Below are 18367 nucleotides of genomic sequence, written 5' to 3'. Positions count from 1 at the left end.
AGTTAAGTTGTGTACCAAAAAACTTGAAAAAAGTTTTCCATAAAAATGAAATTTTTTTTTACACATTTGTATTTCAGAATATTCAAATAATGAAATGGTAAAAAATGGTAACTTTTAATATTTATGAAGGTATTTTGTCTTTTCTTTTAGCTTTTGGGGGTACACGGAAAAATGAGGGGTAGAGGTTAAAATTCTCTCCTTTTACTTTTATGCTTGAGCCCAATCCACTTCCATCTTGGAGAAGCCCATCATTCAGAAAATGAAAAAAAAAAAAAAAAACATTTTTTTTAACAATTAATTGAAACCCTAAAACAAAACAAAAAAAAAAACTCACCAGCTCCGTCAAAAACTTTGGAATCACACTGAACTGAATTCAACTGACCGGAAAACGCAGCCGGAGTTTTCCATCTCCCGCCGGAAACAGTCCTTAAGTCGTCTGTCCAGGTTTTCCTTCTTTTACATTTTCGGAATTTCACTTCGCCTCTCCTGTAATGCGCGTTAAGATTCCATTCCACTATTGCGTGGCGCTATTGAAAACATAGGAATCAATGTTATCTATTTGCAACTTTTTATCATTGGCAAAATGAAACATTTATGATCTTACAGGGTTATATATTGATGTTTTTATACTTCATTTCTAGTAAGGGATTTTTTTTTTTTCAAATTAAGATAGAATTTGATTTGATTTGATTTATTTGATTGAATTTTAGTTATTTTAATTTGTCTTGGTGGGAAAATATTTGGTTAAGTTCAATTGTATGGGAGCAAGAAAATACTCTTTTACTTTTAGTCAAGAGTTGAGAGTAGGGTTCCTCTATTATGAAGCTTGTTTTATTTTTATAGGAAAATGTTAGTAAGTTATTGGCTATCTAAGGAGCATTTTCTATTTAATTTGAGGAAAATGTTAAGCATTTTCTATTAACACAAATTTTAAGAAATGAAAACACACAAAAAATTTCACAAAGTAAACGGCCTCTAAAGTTTATAGGATCCGAAACGGACCTTCTAAGTAAAACTCTTTCAGTTTTCCTTAGCTCAACAACTGAGTTACCTACTTTGGGCAAATAATTTTTTGTTATTAGCTTATGTTTTGAGTTGAAAATATAGTATTATTATTGTTATTATAAGATTTTCTTTACCAGAAGAATAATAATCAAAATGATTTTTGCGAAATTATGGCAATCTTCATTTCTCAACTTGTAGATTTCATACTCTGCCTTTTCTTTTTCATTGTGACTGTCTTGTTTGGATCAGTACATCAAAATGTCCAATTGGGTCAGTTAAACTCAATTTAACATCATTGCATTTTTGTCACAGCTGATAAAAAATTTAACTAGTAAAAAGGAATACAACAATTAAAAAAAATGAAAAGTTTAACACATGTGAAAAAACTTGTTAGGATTTTTGTAATGACACCTCGACACAGCACCTTTTTATTTGTGAAAGTTAAGTAATAACATTTGATAATAGAATTTAAAGTTAGTAGGATTTGAATCAAACTTGTTCTTTCGCCATATTGTCCTTGAAAATGACAACATTCCAATTATTCTTTTTGTTAGACTCCTTATCAGGTTGGGAAAATGACATGGTCAATAATACAGTTAATTATGGCTTATTCATCTTCTTGTCTAGTAACCCAGTTGCACACATACTACAGAAGTGAGCGCTTTCTTTTTTTGAACTAACTTCTGATCTTTCTCTTGTGTGTTTCTGTTCCTGTGCTAGCTCTTTCTTTTGTATGATGAATGATTTATACTTCCCAAAACTAATAACTGAACTAGGCATTCATCAACTGTTGAATTTAAATTGTTTTGTTTTTACATAATGACATCTAGCGTATTGCCAAAAATGATATTACCACCATGTGTATTTCTTTTCACTAGTTTTCAAGTCGTGTTATCAACTATACCGTTGTTTACAATATAGACAGTGAGCTAATCACAAACATTTTTGTAAAGCACCATTTGATGCAACACTTATTAACTTGATGGGTCTTAGATGCTTGCTCTCATTATATTATATATGAAATGAAGTTTATTTTGTTCTTATTTTTCTAATAATTTGCTTATTTGTACTTGAAATATGATTTGATTTTCTTAAGGTTCTTAGTGTCTATATGTATGTATTGATTGATTGAGTTAGTATATGCTTGTCATTTGTTTTAAGAAATACAAGTGTAACAATGCATTTGAGAATTAAACAAAAATCACTGTGGAGTAGAGGGCAGAAATCGAGGTTTGCTAGTTTTCCCTGATCCCCAAATATCCACCCTTGATGGGGGCTGGGTTTGTGGTAGTTCTATGAAATCATCCATAACCTAAGAATATGAACGGTATTGGATCTATTTTTCTTTTAAGATTTGTAATTTTACTCCAAAACAGTATAAATATATGAATACACTTGTACAATGCAATCCATATAAGAGAAACGATATTTCAATAAGCTTTGAATAATACTAGTATTTAAGCAAAATGGTCTGTTGCATTCTGCTTGCAGGATATTCACCGGAATAGAGTTGACAACGTACGTAGAATGAGCTGATTTGCTATTTTGATAGAACTTTACCAGCCAAGAATGAGCTTGCTTTCGAGAATAAGGCATTGTTTACCAAATGGTTTGCATAGGCAACCTCTTTATGCAAGCGTAGTAGAACTAAATGCTAGGAAATTAAATGTATTTTCAAGAAACCTTGGCCAAGCTGCAAGAAAAGAAGAGGAAGAGGAAGTGGAAATCGATCAAAGAAGTCTCCCAGCTGATTTTGATCCAGCAACATTTGACCCCGCTGAGAATCGTGGCCCTCCATCTGAGAGAGTTTTCAAGCTCGTTGATGAAGTGGCATCTCTAACGCTAGCTGAAGCTGCAGAATTGGGTCTCATTCTGATGAAGAAAATGGGTATAAAGGAGTTGCCTAATGTTGGATTTATGAAACCGGGGACTGCAAGTTTGGCCGTAATGGCATCAAAAGCCTCAGCAGCACCCAAGGAGGAACAAAAACCAGAAAAAACCGTATTTGAATTGAAACTCTTGTCCTACGAAGCAGCTTCCAAAATTAAAGTCATCAAGGAGGTTCGCGGCTTTACTGATCTAGGTTTGAAGGAGGCAAAGGATATAGTGGAAAAAACACCTTCCATTATAAGGAAAGGTGTTTCAAAGGAAGAAGGAGAACAAATAATAGAGAAACTGAAAGCACTTGGTGCAAATGTAGTTATGGAGTGAAGTAATGTATCTGTTTCTTGGAGAGATGTTTCTTCCAAAATTCAAAAAATTTAGAAACTATCTGAAATTTAGTAAATTTTTGTATTGTTGGCTGATGGAAATTTTTGTAGTGTTGCCTTCTAAGATTTGCTCAATTTGTTGCTTCTATTAAACAATGTCCTGTATTTCCCTCCAGATGGAATAAAAGATAAAGGTACTGATACTTCTGATATTAATTTGCGTACAATTTCAGTGGTACTACTTTCCACAAGCAAATAAGTGTTTTCTGGACTTCTTTCTTTACCAATTGAATTTTGGTGTGCTTGCTATCTAAGGATGCTTAAAGTATTTTAACCAGTGAACCTTACTAGTTGGACCTTACATGAAAAGCATCAACCAACAAAATAAACATTAATTTCTGAATAGGGTTGCCCTTTTTCTAACAAATCTATACTTAGTTGAGAACTGTTTTATAGGACACTGTAAATAGTTTATGTATTGTATAACTTTGTATAATATACTCTATAGTCTATACTTTAGTTGATGCATTTGAACATGAAGAGATAACAAAATGAAAGCTGTTAATCTATTACAATTAAATAGAGATTTGCTAAATAGACAACCAAAGCTGTTTTGCAGTTCACCTTGTTAAAGTTTTTGAATCTCTTTCCATTTTAAATTTTGAATCTGCTTTGCTTTGCAATTAATTTAGTTCAGTAAATTTTGCTCCTCTTATTCAACATCCATTTCCAAGGGTAAATCTTGCATCTGCTTATTTGGTTCCTGCAGATTTCAGAAACTTTGAAACTGGATGCACCATTGAAGAATCAATACGTTTGAGTTTATATAAGCAACAACATCTGAGATATGTTCTGAAAGACGCTGTGGCACCAATATAGTTTCTTTTTATGATTGTGTACTTGGCGTGTTGTCTTCGATGCTTGCCTCTCAAAGCTTATCGAGATCGAACTGCATGATTCTAATTCTTCGAACTGCACGGCCTGGTTGTAATTTGGGATCATACAACTACGCCATTTTCATCGAATGATTTGGCTGCACACTTCGCAACCAAAACTGCACCTTCTGCTAACAATTCGAAGCAACATCATCACAGAATCCCCTGCTTTTCCTACCTTTGTCGCATCACATCTTTGTTTTGGTTGATGTCTTTGGACATTGAACAGTTTGTTAAGATTTTCAGTGTTTCTTATTGGCAAGATCATTAGTGAGCTCATCAACTATCAATGGAAGTTTAACAGCTTCTTTAGATTGTACTCATCAACTATCTTTGGTTGGCTAGCTTCAACAGTCATTTGACTACTTTCATCTTTTAAGCCTTTCACCCTTCTAAATGAGTTTCACATTTATCTAAATATTTATGTTCAAATTCTTTTCCAAGTTGTATGCATTTCTTTTGCAAACACTTTAAACTAACTCATTGGATAGAATGTTGGAATCTTTAATAAGATCGTCATAAGCTTCTTAATTGTGAACTAGAGGATGTTAAAAAGCTTAGTACCAAAGCACTAGAAATAATAAACTACCTGAAAATAATATCATTGTCGTGGATTCGAAGAAGTGCATACATAACGTAAGCATTTAATAAATGTGATTTTGATCTGTTTCTAATCAATGTACAACGGTGAAACATGGTTTGACTAACTATAAATTTACAAACCTATTCAACCAATTCTTAGTCGTGGAACCCATTTTGAATCAAAATTAGTTTTATAAAATGAAGTTATTGATAGCCAATATTCGCCAGTACAAAACCAAATATTTTTTGTAAAATTGATTTGGTTAAAATTTGTTTGACATAAAGTATTTATGTTTGAAGGTTGTTACATTCCAGTTTGATCTAATGTTAAAGCAATTTATACAAAATCTACTAAACGTGATTGCTTGGTTAAGATTTTGGACAGCATAAAAAAGGTTAAAAGAATTAAATGTTTCTTTTTTTGTGCGTGGATGGAAATATTACAGTGCATAAACTTGAGTATTGGGTGGAAAATAGAATATGATGGAAACTTTTATGTTAAAACCCACAAAGTTCTTTATATATACACGTTAAAAGTACTTTTATTATCCACCAAAATCAATCTTTTGTGTCATTATCAAACACAAATCAATTGTTTGTAAAATAAATTCTTCATAATTCTTTTAAGAAAAAATAATAAGCACAAGGCCACATTGAATGCATGGTTTGATGTTTAACACTTATTAGTGTTCAAAACCAACACAATACCTATATTATATTTTATTAATTTATTCTTTTAAATTATTTTTAGTGAAGTCTGTATCAGTATTTATACTTTATATTATGTTAAAATTGGTTAAGAAAATCAAACCTATTACAGTTAAAATTTTCCTTAATGTATTTAGGAATAGATTCCCACCATATGATATATCAAACCATGTATGCTTGTTCTAAAAGAGTCAAGCTTAATTGCACAAGTGATGTTTTTTTCTTATAAATATGAGAAACACTAAAATTCATATAGTATGAGAAAGAACTCTTCAAAACAAATTCTATCAAAATCTAAAACAAATGGACCAATTTCTATCATGAAACCAAACACATAAAAATGAAGAGCCTTCACTTTTATTTTATTTCTCTTCCAAAAACAGTTGAAGCTCTAATTTGTCAGATCTTTTACTATTTGAATTAGGGCATCACACCACTAGTGTTGCTTAGAATCTACTAACAAATCATTAAGAATGATTGGTTCTTTAATTACTGCATTAACAGTAGAGTGCATCTCATTTGAAGTAAATCCATCATCCTTAATATAAAATAGGTTCAACACTTTCATCATTTTCCAAAACAAATCCTTGCAGTCTCTTGGAACTAAGCTTCCTTTTTCCTGCAAAACTAATCTCAAGAGCTCTCTTCTCTTATCCTCAATAACACCCTTCATCTTATTGACGGCGTCTTCGGCAGTAACAACTCCATTACCATGAACCATATGCAAACTCACTGCATTCAGTTTCCCTTCCTCAGATTCTCTCTACAGGACAGGAGAGACAAAAATAAGTCACCTCAACCAAATAGAGAAGGCTATATTACACTTTTGTTTCCTTAAGTTATAAGTTATTTTAGGTTTCACTCTGGTTTCTTATGTGTTTTTAGTTTTACTTTGGTCTCTTAAATCTATAAATAATGTAAGGGGCCAAAATAAAACCAAAAAAACTTAAGGCATCCAAATGAAATCTAAAATTAACTTAAGAGACAAAAAGTATAATTTAGTCAACAGAGAATCACGGAGCATGAATGGACTTTATACCTTAAAACTGTGAATATCATTGAGAAGACGTCCGCAAGTGCTCATGGTCTTGAAGAGACAATCCAATTCCTGATTTTCAGCAACATCATCCGAAAGTTTAGGTTCAACAAGATAGAGTGCTGGAAGAACAATTGGTCCTAAGGCAAATGATACATATGCATTTTGCATATAGTCATCAATTGTTGGGATGGTTTTAGTTCTCAACCACTCAGCTTCTGTGTACATAGACTTCATCAAATTTAACCACTGCAAAGCAAACAAAGTCAATCCATTAAGAAAAATCATAAATGGGAAAACTCCATTATGCATTTATGATACAACATTACAATGTATATTTTCATGTCATGCAAGTAAGTTTAGAAGGTAAGTGTCAAACTTAAATCCTGTTTGTTTTGAGAAAAGGTTTTCTGTTTTTAATTCTAATCACAAAACATCAGCTAGTTTTAATTTTGCATTTTTTATTTCAAAGAGTTGTACAAGAAAATGTGAAAGTAATAAAAGATCATTTCAATTTTTCCTATACAAAACTTTGAAATCAGGAAATAGAGTAAAACCAAGATAACACTTTTCTAATTTGAAGTGAAAACTGAAAACCTTTTCTTTAACATTTCTTTGTTTTGTTAATTAGTAAGAATCGAACTCGGTACAGGATTTACAACACTCATACACTGAGCACCAACCACTTGTGCTAGACCCCCAAAGGTGCCATAACATTTCTTTAAGGAAAATAACATTAGTAGAAAAATGTAAGCAGAAAGATGAAGAAACATCTCACAATCTTGATAACATTGTCTTTCACATTGCGTCCTTGCCGCTCGACAGATTTCTCTCCAATCTCACAAATTGTGCTACGAACTGCAGAAAATATTATCTTAACTGCCTCCGAACAACAAACAGTATCGACGTCTACATCCCACCTGCATTTCCATTTCCTCAAAATTAATATTTGTGCCGAAAATTTGTAGAAAGAAAAATCAAAAGGAAAACAAGAGATGGAACAGATTTAACTAAGAAATAGGAATATACTTCTCAACTAGTTGAATAAGGTTCACTTGCTCTTCTTCAGAACTCCCGACATCAAAGAAATCATCAACAACTGTTGTCAACACCCCATTTTTTGCCCAAGATATGCGAGCATCAGAAAGTTCAGGGGAAAAAAGAGTAGCTGCACTGGAGAAATAACAGTATGCCAGTTTCTGCCTCGCAAATTCTAGTTTGTCAAGTCTGCTTGTGACAATCCACCTTCATATGATAGAGAACAGTTATATCTAGCTTGAGTAAATATACGATCCTTTTGCATACATATTTTGATAAATTTTCTAGAAAGCAAAGCATATGTAGTAGCATTAGTGTTGTCAATTGCAGATCATAGAAAATAGTGGTTTGTTCAAATTCCGCTACACAACAGTGCTATAGTCGTTACTTGACAACATTTTGAACTAACTAGCGTATTGCGGAACAATATTGATTTGTTCAAATTCCGCTATGCTATAGCACTGCTATAACCACTACTTAACAAAAATAAGTAGCATAAACAATGGAACCCAGATCCTTGAATGATTTCAGGCCAGAAAAAATACATGATACACATAAAATTGGTTATGTTATCGATTACAGATCCTTCAGCTACAATTTTGATTTTTCTATATTGATCTTTAGCAATACATACATCTTTGAAATTTTAAAAAGAGTCAAAAGAAAGATATACCTTGCAAGTTGTTTCAACTCTTTATTGTGTATTGATTGGCAGAGATTGAAGTCTTCTACTGCTAGCTTCAGAATTTCTTGGTTTGCAAGATTGCAAGATCTGGACCATACTAACAATCAAGAATTTGACCACAAAAAATAGAGGAATGTAAAAACTAACAATTACCTGTATGATGTTTTCAAAATCCTTGTTTCGTCTGCATTGTAATGCTCAACTGATCTCCTGTTTAACAAACGCTCCAAATTTGCATGATGCGGAAAGTTAAGAATATCGTTGACCTATGGTGCAAAAACATTGCAGTTTTCAAGATAGATTGTAACAATGTATAAATATATAGTTAAATTGAATGAAAGTTTGATACGATAAATTACCTCATTATCAACATAAATACGAAGTTTATCGGCGTACAGTTGATAAGGGGAAGAATCCTGCTTCAGAAGACGTCTTGTCCAAGAACGTTGTTTTACCAAAATGGATTCATCTGGATGTATAATGAACTGTGAAGCTCTATATAACTCTAAAACAGCACTAACATCCTTCAAGTACCCTTTCAAGGAATTTGAAAATTTATCTTCTGAATATTGATAAAATGGATCTGCAAAAACCACATACACATCAGTTTCTTTGGTTTTCCTTTATCTGAAAAACAGAAATTCTAAACTACTTAAATGTTACAAATGATCCAACCTGAAGATACATCGTAGCCATTGAGACGCAACAATCGAAATGCCATTGCACAGGTTGTTGGGTCTAAAAATATATTTTCCTCTCCTTGTAGCCAATACCTGTTTTTTCACAAATTAAATTTGTGGTTAGATCCAATTGATGAAAATGAAAAGTTTCTATACATGCACAAATCTTTGAGTCTCTTCTATTTGAAGACTTCAAACTTACTATCAAAGGCTACTGAATATTTATATTTTTTGGTAACCATGTTATTGGTGCGAAGTATCCATCAGTTTTGCCAACCACTAATCTCTGCTGAGGAATCTGGCTGACCACTTTTAGTGAGCCCAGTCTCCTCACCCAACCACATAATTTTCATCCAAAAAGGCTCGAACCCGATCCTTTTCTTAAGGGATCAAAGTTTGATTCCATTTGGACCAATATAATGTTAGTATTGAATACTTTATATAGAATGGTATCTCGATAATTTTATCACATATATAAATTATTTCCTACTTCTATAGTTACTGACATAGTATTTTACCTTAACATGTGCATGCATTTCAAATGTATTATTACCTGTATGTTTCATCCAATACACTTCGAATTTCCTCTTTGAAATGATGATTAATGCCCATCCTTTCAAGACTATCAATCATATAGAGACGAGCATATATATCCAGAGGATAAACCGTTGGAACTGAACTTTTTTTAAAGAAAGTAAGTTCAATTAATGCACAAAAGATTAGTAACTAAAATAAATTTCGCGAAACATGAGTCTGAAAACGTACCGGCATTCCCAAACTTTTCTAATACGGATTGGAGATAACTAAGACAATCAGCATTCTTTAAGTGCTGAAAAACAGCGGCTGTTGTAGCAGGTGAATTAAACAAAGATCCATTCTTTCTTTGATACTTCATGATTGTATTCGAGTCGAGAGACTTCAACATTCCTTCTGACAAATATGCTAGATATTCTCTCCACCCTTCTGAATTACTTTGAAAGCCTCTATATTAAGACAAATTCACCAGAAATAGATAGTTTAGAGCTTGTTTTTTAGTTTTAACCCTCCGTCTCCTAGGAAAAATGGGCCCTTGTAATCCGGAGTTCGGCCGAGAGGTAAATAAAGTCTGGTCAAGATAATTTCAACCAGGATTCAAACTCGGGTGTTCATGATCTATTCAACCTTAACTGAAGTTCATAAACTACTTAAACCCAACTACTTTACGAGAATGTAGGCAAAATGAAAAAAATCACTCTCTATTAAAATTCTTACCATCTGGAAGTTATTAAAGGATTATGAAAAAATCTTGAAAGATATACAAGAGAAAACAAAAATTCTACCTTTGGAGCTCATTGTCTCTCCTCTGGATCATTGCTTCCAAGCTTGTAGATCTAATTGGAAGACTAATGCCCAAAGTTTGTGCATATTCAATCAAAGAAGGAAAAAGTATATGAAATCCAATGGGATGGTGTTGCTTGTCATCATTGATTGAAGTAAAGTTTGACTCAATAAATTCAAGTCCTGCAAAAGATATCATGAAAACTCATTTCTATTCCATTAGAGAAAGCGATAGCACGGAGAAGAATAAATTGACACAGTACATATTTTATATTTAATTTATCGGAGAACAAATTGTAATTTTAAGTTTTAAATATTATAAACTCAGACTTCTGGCGCTGATACCAATTGACGGATTTAGAAAAGATTTTCAATGCCAAGTAGCAATAGATACAATGTATAGCATATAACAATTTCAAGAGTGATAGGTGGGAGAAGAGTAAAGCACCCTTATTCATCTTATCTTCACCAATACCCCATTGCTTTAATGCGAGGATACAAGCTAAGGTAGATAAGAGAGCGTCATTCGTCAATAATGGATGGCGACCTGGAAGACCCCAAGAGCCATCCAAGAGTTGATTATCAAGCAACCAATTTAAGCATTGAGGGAAAAGAGGGGCATGCGACGATGTTGAAGAAGGAATCATTGCCACAAAAGCTGTATCATATGAAGAAATTGAAAGTTCAACTTTGTTGAACATGTTCTTGACTCTTTCTTTAGTGTCTTCAAAGCACTGCAAGCAATTAGACTCATTTTCTTACATTACTAGTTCTCATATAAAAAGCATATTTAAGAAAAAACATCAAAAATATGGATGTCATACCAAAGTTGTAGTGTTCTTATTCTTCTTTTCAGTTGATGTAATCATAGAAGAATCTGTTACGAAAGAAAGACTATCAGACCTTGCACAAAAAAAGATATGCATTGTTTCATATGCACATAGAACAAGGGGTAATCCACCATTGAAATAAAAATTGAGAGGAATACAATGTTGTTGGAACAGCAACCTCGATTCAAAAGAAAATAGATACGAAAAATGAAAACAAAGAATACACGAGATTTAATCAAGTAGTTTGGAGAATTGTGCCTATGTCTTCGACTCCAGAGCGACTGCAGTACCTTCTTATTATGATTCAAACTTAAGATATACAGTCCACAACTTGTGTTTAAATACTATGGTCCTAAACATCACTCCTAAGAATACTCTTCTAATATACAAACTTAACTCAGTCAAAGTTGTCAAACTCAAGATTCTAGGTAAACTGATTCTGTCTAGGTGAACTCGACTCTTAGACTCTTAAGAGCTTATCTCATATTAACAATAATACTAAAAGCCCCCTATACATATTAGATGACATATATAATACTATGAAAACAACAAAAATTGAAAATTTCAATGTAATTTTGTTGAATATAAACAAGAAATCAACCAGCCAACTGATAAATATAACAGTAATTCAACTCAGGTTGATGCTATCACTGCAAACACAAAAAATTTCCCAGTAATTGTTCAATGTAGGAACTTCACCAAACTCTTAAAACGAAAATTTAAATTAAAAAAAAGTTAGAAAAAGAAAACAAAAATGATTCCCTCTAAAAATAAAAAATTGCATGGTTCTTTAGCACAGAACAAAAATTGAAAAGAAATGAAAAAGTAAAAGAGAAAAGAGAAGAGAGTGACCTGAAGTTGAAGAAATGCAAGAGAGAGGAGTGATGAAACGTGAAAGAGACATGGTTGTTGTGTTGTGTTGTAAACACTGCAGAATGAGACACTATGGAATCAATAGTTATACTTCAAATTTCAAGTGCTATTATTTTAAATTCCATATATGTTTTTTTTTCTTTCTCTCAATGTATTTCTAGATTCTACCATGTCTTTACTTTTTTTTTAATTGAGATTTAACTAAATTTTTATACCCATAAATGAGAGTTTATGTGGGTAAGAAGGATATATATATATATAAAAGAAGTTAAAATTCATTAAATTATTGCTTATTCCAATACAAGATGTGTCAAAAATTAGTCAACACAAATACAATAAAATCATTATTTTATATATGATTTCTATTGATGTGATTCACAATAACATCAATTTTTGTATGCTTAAATTTTAATTTCTTGTTTTACAACCAATTATATTGAAAATAAAAGAAATATAATCATATTTTTATATTGATGGATTTGCGTCGGGACTATAGGGATGGAGAGGGTGAGAAAAAACACCTTGAGGCAGAAAATGTGGATGAAAAATGAATAGTATTAGTTGATAAATAAATCAAAAATGAATAGTATATAATAAATTATTGATATTTACAATATCAATATCAATTTATTCACTTAAAAAAAACATTAATTAATTTACTTTATTCACATAATGATATAATGTTTAATTTATCTATATCGATGTAAAATGTAAAATTTAAGAACATTTCAATTTATAATTTATTATACATGTATAAATGATTTAAACTATTAATATGTTCATGAATAATTGATATTATTTATTTTATCCTATATATATATATATATATAGTAAGCAGTTTATTTTAGAAAAAGAAAATCCATTTATAATGTATCTGAAAACAATAAAATATTTTATTTCTTGGTAAATAATCAAATATTTGCTAATTTTTTTTTTTTTTTGTCTTTTAAATTTACAAATAAGTTATGTTTGTATTTTATTATTATTGTTACTATATCACATTATAAATAATTTTTGAATAATAATATAGATATAATTTGTATGTTTTGCTAATGTAAAATAAAGTCATATGTTTTGCTAATTTGTATATACATCACTATGTAGATATATGTGAATATCTTTTCGAAATTAATATTATTTGGGTGATATAATAGGATGTATATGTGAAAAAAAATTAATGTTGTTAGGGAATAACATTAATCTCTAATAACATTATATTAAGATAAAGATTTAAGAATTTTTCATATGGATTAGTTTCACTTTCTATAAAAAAAAGTATTAAATGATATAAATGTACAAATTTGGAGTCGTTAATACGGACTTAGTTCAAATGTGAATTTTCAATTCAATATGCTGTAATAGCTGAATAATAAATAAATAAATAAATAATAGTTTAAATAAATTAGCTTGTGCTGCAGTTCATGCATGTATCCTCCAAAATGGTTCCTTCTCCTCCATTTTTATGCATGAAAATTTATTTAGGATTTGAAAATTTATCTAAAATTTATCTTCTTACATTGTTAATATTTTTCCAACTTTAAACTTTTTTGCATTTTATTTGTCAAAAAAAAATTACATTTATAACTGTCAGTGTTTGACTCTAATCTACATGTAATCATTTTTATTAATATTTTCACTCTCGAATTTTTAAGAGAAAATATTTTTAAAAGGCAAAGAAAAAAACGATTTTAGCTTCACAACCAGATGAAAAACAATTGTTGTAACAATTAAATATACTATTATTATACTTATATGTTGTGAAATAGGTTGAAGTTTAAAATTTGGTTAAAATCCATATTAAATGGACTCATTCTCCTATAACCAAAAAATATATCAAAATAACTCAAATATTTGCAACTTTAAAGTTTTCTTTTACATTGTTCAATAGAGTCGTTTAAATTAAAGATTTTCACATAATGAAGATAAACTATAAATGAATAAATTTGTACAACAACTTTATAAAATTATTCTTAAGTACCGTGTGTTAATCATTATTATCCTGAATGTATAATAATTTGATAATGATGCACATAACTTTAATCTACAATTAAAATAAAGTCATAAATATTATATTTAATAAAATAAAATAAAACTTATTATATTGAATGAAATTTTCCTTCAATGAAAAAATATTCATTTCGAAATTGAGTGAGCACTTCATTAATATTGTAAAATTGCATAATAATATATAAAATTGGACGAAAACTTTTATTGAAACAATTTATAATATGAGAAGAATAGAGGAGTGTGAGGGTTTGTCATCTTCATGAAATGTCCAAAACAAACAAATAGCTATAGGGAGTAGTCTTACTTTCCAGAAACTATTTGTATTCGAATCTTTTTCACAGATAACAAGTTCGAAAAAAACTTTAATAAAATGGAGATGCGGGGTATCGATCCCCGTACCTCTCGCATGCTAAGCGAGCGCTCTACCATCTGAGCTACATCCCCTTCATATCTATTGACTTTGTAAACCATTACTAATCAAAGTACACGCATGCGAAAATAAACTGAATATATCCATATTATTATTGATAAAGTGTCTAATATGTTTATATTTATTTAACTATCACAAGTGAACATCATAAATTGTAGAATAATCTTCCACATGCCCTAGCTGGGACATCTGTAGTATAAGTCACTCCTTTGCATAATAAGTATGCAGGCAGGCCAGCAATGTAAGTTTTAATTAATTAATTTCTATACTCACTTGTCCAAAGAAAACACCAAAAGTCTGTTGTAGATCCATTGGATTCTTTTTTTTTTTTTTTTTTTAATAATCCATTTGAATTTTTTGTATAATATAAATAACTTTTATGTGTCAAAGAATTATATAAACTTTGTAAATGTCTAGATAAAATCCATTATCTTATCCCGGTGTAAACAAGTTTTAGAAAGCAATATTATGATATGGGGATAGTAAAATATATTTATGTGTATAATTTAGATAAAGCTACTCATGTGATATCTTAACTTTTTGTTTTAATTTTTTAACCTTTTTGTCAAATTAATAATTTTATTGTGTTGGACGTACAAGAATCGGTTTGTCCCATACATTAAAGACAAGGAGTTTTTTTTATTTTACTTTATTATTAATTCCACTACACTAATTTTACTTAGTTTGAAAATTTTCCTCTTCGCTACATTTTGTATCCTCCCTGCACGTGTTCACTTTTCTTTATTATTATTATTATTATTATTATTATTATTATTATTATTATTATTATTATTATTTAGGTCAGTCTCCGGGTTTGAATTTGAATCCTCATTCTTATAATTCCTTTGCATCCCTTGGCTCACCAACCAAGTTACATATTCGGGACATATGATGGTGTTTTGATGTTACAAGCATGGCAAATACTAAGGTTGACAACTTTCATAGTCGGAAAAGTGATGACACTCTTCAGAAGTACAAGTTAACGGTTCTCTCCGTCTTTATACTTTAGACAATGACTTAATTGACATCGGTTTGACAAGTTAATTTTTTAGGAACATATTTTTTTTCCTAATTTTTATCTAACTGACATCGATAATGATGAGGTTTTTATTGTTTGTATTACGAAAGAGGAATTATATATGATATATTTTGTATGGAGAAATCTTTTCATTTGTATGAAATCTCATATCATAATAAAGAACAAATCTAAACATATTCTAAACAGATATATACGTTATAGGCCTTCACTCATGTTCAAAAAACACTACTGAACCAGAGTTTAAAGCACACCTGGAGAGATTGAAAATACTAAATGAACAAATATGGAGTTACTTAAACAACATTGACCCCACAACATGGGTGAAGGCCTATTACAGTCATTGTCCTAAGGTGGATAACATCACCAACAACATGTGTGAAGTCTGGAACAACAAGTTTGTCAAGTACAGAAAGAAACTTATTTTAAAAATGTTAAAAGAGTTGAGGTTTTATTTGATGAGGATTATGTCATCCCATAAATGGGTCTTAGCCATATGCAAGGGGATACTACCACCGATTCAATAAAATGAATTGACAAATTGAAGGTAAAGAGAAATAAGTGGACACCTACTGGGACACGTGAAGAGGGCCAATTTGAGTTTCACAAACACAAGTCATCAGTTGGAGTCAACATAAAATTATGTACTTGCACATGTCATTTGTGGAAGCTGATAGGCATGCCTTGTGAACATGCCATTGCAGCTCTAGCATATTTGAATGAGAGGTCCAAGAATCGTGTGCATAAGTGGTTGGCGATGGATGCACTAAATGATACTTATGAGCACTACATTCAACTTGTCAACAGCCAAGAATATTGAGTTATCACTGACCACCCAAAACCAAAACCACAAAAGCTAAAAAGACTGATTGGGAGACCAAATAAGCGTAGGAGAAAATTCTCTGTATCAAAAGATATATATGGCAGTCAACAACACAAAATCAAAACGAGTTACAAAGTGACTTGTCCAAAGTGCGGAGAAAGTGGACATTATGAAAAAACCTGGAAAGGACCTCGAAAAAAAGACCTACCAAGATCAATAGAGTCAAGAAAACAATTAATCATGGAATCAAGATACCACCACCTATATTGATGTGTCATTTCAATTATCAACTATGATTCACACATACTTTTGTTTTGGGCACTTTTTTTGGAAATTTTGTTTTGGTACATGCTGGTACATATATATTTTGTTTTGGTACATGTTGGATACACAGATAATTGATTTTCAATCATTATGGATACTGTTGTGGTTATATTTGGATATTATTGGAGTTGTTTTTTAAATTATATTATAATTTATTGAGTTTTTTGTTGCAGTGATTAAATTGTTCATTTAATTATTATTAGGGATTTAATTTTCTATTTCTAATTATTATCAATGACCTAATTGTCCTTTTTTTAATCGAAATTACACGTGAGAGAATCAAGTTGATGAGTCGTCGGATAAGTTAGCAAAAAAAATCCAATTTTATAATTGTGGTTCACATACGGACTAGTTTGGCTCGGTTTATTTTTCTTAGGGACTACAACGTGCTTTTATTTTTCTCAAGGACTAAAATGGGTCTTTAAGAATTTCTCAGGGGCCAAAATGGGCCTTTACTCAAATAATAATGATAGATTATTAAAATAATAGAGATACAAAGTGACTTGTCCAAAGTGCGGAGAAAGTGAACATTATGAAAAGACCTTGAAAGGACCTGCAAAACCGAGACCTACCAAGATGAATAGAGTCAAGAAAGCAACTAATCACGGAATCAAGATACCATTATCTATATAAATGTTTCATTTCAACTATCAACTATGATTTAGACATATTTTTGTTTTGGGCACTTTTTTGGATATTTTATTTTGGTACATGAGGACACACAGATATTTGGTTTTGGTACATGTTGGTACCTTTTTTTATATCTTATATTTTGGATCATTAGGGATACCGTTGTGGTTTAATTTGGATATTATTGGTGTTGTTTTTTAAATTATATTATAATTTTGTGAGTTTTTTGTTGCAGAGATTAAATTGTTCATTTAATTATTGTCAAGGACTTAATTAGCTATTTTTGATTATTGTCAATGAACTAATTTTCCTTTTTTTTAATAGAAATTACACGTGGGAGAATCAAGTTGATGAGTCATCGGATAAGTTAGCAAAAAAAATCCAATTTTCTAATTATGGTTTACAAGGACTAATTTGGCTCGGTTTATTTTTCTTAGGGACTAAAACGTGTTTTTATTTTTCTCAAGGACTAAAATGGGTCTTTAAGAACTTCTTAGGGACCAAAATGGGCCTTTAATCAAATAATAATGATAGATTATTAAAATAATAGTGATAATTACTAAAATATCTTCAAACCTTTAGAGTTTTGAGAAACCGACATCGCATCTCTCAGTCTCTCTTTTCCGCCTCTCTCTAGGGATTGGAATAGGCTAGGCCGTCCGACAGGGGCCTATGGCCTGGCCTACTTATGGCCTGGTCTGGCCTGTTTAATAAAAAGGTCAGGCTCAAGCTGATTCAACCCAACCTTCGAAATCTGAAAGATTCGAAACGCAAAAGTAAGTTCATTTTCGAAACTTTGCAATTTTTTGAAACTTTCGAAATGCATCCATCGAAGATTTGGAAGATTCAAAACACAAGAAACTTTCGAAAGTTTACTTGAATTTGAAGTCTTCGAAATGCAATCCTCGAATATTTTGAAATCTTCGAAACAAGAAACTTGCGAAAGTTTCTTGAATTTGAAATCTTCGAAATGCAAGGCCAGGGAAACTTTCGAAAGGCCTGGAAAATGTTCGAAGTTGAGGGAAAGTTTCGAAGGTTCTGGGAAAGTTTCGAAATACTATTCGAAAGTTTGGATTCCTACAAACTTTCGAAACATACTTTTATATATTATTTATAACTTTTTTGAAACTAAATGAGAAATATTATTTATATATTGTTTATATATTATCTTGGGAAACATTATTTATATATTGTTACATTGATTTTTTATTGTTTATA

At 30.9% G+C, this 18367-nt stretch overlaps 2 protein-coding genes and 1 non-coding gene across 3 annotated transcripts; 1 reads left to right on the top strand and 2 right to left on the bottom strand.

Annotated features, from left to right (window-relative positions):
• The first annotated feature begins 307 nt into the window (after positions 1-307).
• LOC101505924 (uncharacterized) lies at positions 308-3427 on the top strand. Its single transcript, XM_004488490.4, has 2 exons — positions 308-444; positions 2497-3427. The coding sequence occupies exon 2, from the start codon at positions 2575-2577 to the stop codon at positions 3214-3216; it is 642 nt and encodes a 213-aa protein (XP_004488547.1). The 5' UTR covers positions 308-444; positions 2497-2574; the 3' UTR covers positions 3217-3427.
• Positions 3428-5775: 2348 nt separating this feature from the next.
• LOC101506236 (ent-kaurene synthase-like 1) lies at positions 5776-12030 on the bottom strand. The gene is made up of 14 exons (XM_004488491.4): positions 11879-12030; positions 11021-11073; positions 10645-10930; positions 10199-10379; positions 9645-9862; positions 9433-9553; positions 8875-8972; positions 8559-8782; positions 8353-8465; positions 8188-8286; positions 7506-7721; positions 7255-7396; positions 6480-6725; positions 5776-6203 (listed from the first exon to the last, which is right to left on the bottom strand). The coding sequence occupies exons 1-14, from the start codon at positions 11928-11930 to the stop codon at positions 5877-5879; spliced, it is 2376 nt and encodes a 791-aa protein (XP_004488548.1). The 5' UTR covers positions 11931-12030; the 3' UTR covers positions 5776-5876.
• Positions 12031-14277: 2247 nt separating this feature from the next.
• Positions 14278-14350, bottom strand: TRNAA-AGC (transfer RNA alanine (anticodon AGC)). Its single transcript has one exon. It is a non-coding gene; the product is annotated as a tRNA-Ala (tRNA).
• Between the last annotated feature and the right edge of the window lie 4017 nt (positions 14351-18367).

The sequence above is a fragment of the Cicer arietinum genome, chromosome 1, assembly GCF_000331145.2.
Source record: "Cicer arietinum cultivar CDC Frontier isolate Library 1 chromosome 1, Cicar.CDCFrontier_v2.0, whole genome shotgun sequence".
NCBI lineage: Eukaryota > Viridiplantae > Streptophyta > Magnoliopsida > Fabales > Fabaceae > Cicer > Cicer arietinum.
This window is presented reverse-complemented; position numbering and strand designations above follow the sequence as displayed.

Excerpts from the sequence above, each read along its gene's own strand:
- LOC101505924 (XM_004488490.4), top strand. The coding sequence starts at position 2,575 with ATGAGCTTGCTTTCGAGAATAAGGCATTGTTTACCAAATGGTTTGCAT.
- LOC101506236 (XM_004488491.4), bottom strand. The coding sequence starts at position 11,930 with ATGTCTCTTTCACGTTTCATCACTCCTCTCTCTTGCATTTCTTCAACT. Across the intron at positions 8,973-9,432 it reads GTATTGGATGAAACATACAG|GTATTGGCTACAAGGAGAGG; the intron begins GTAATAATACAT and ends GTGAAAAAACAG. Across the intron at positions 8,466-8,558 it reads GTATTTATGTTGATAATGAG|GTCAACGATATTCTTAACTT; the intron begins GTAATTTATCGT and ends TTTGCACCATAG.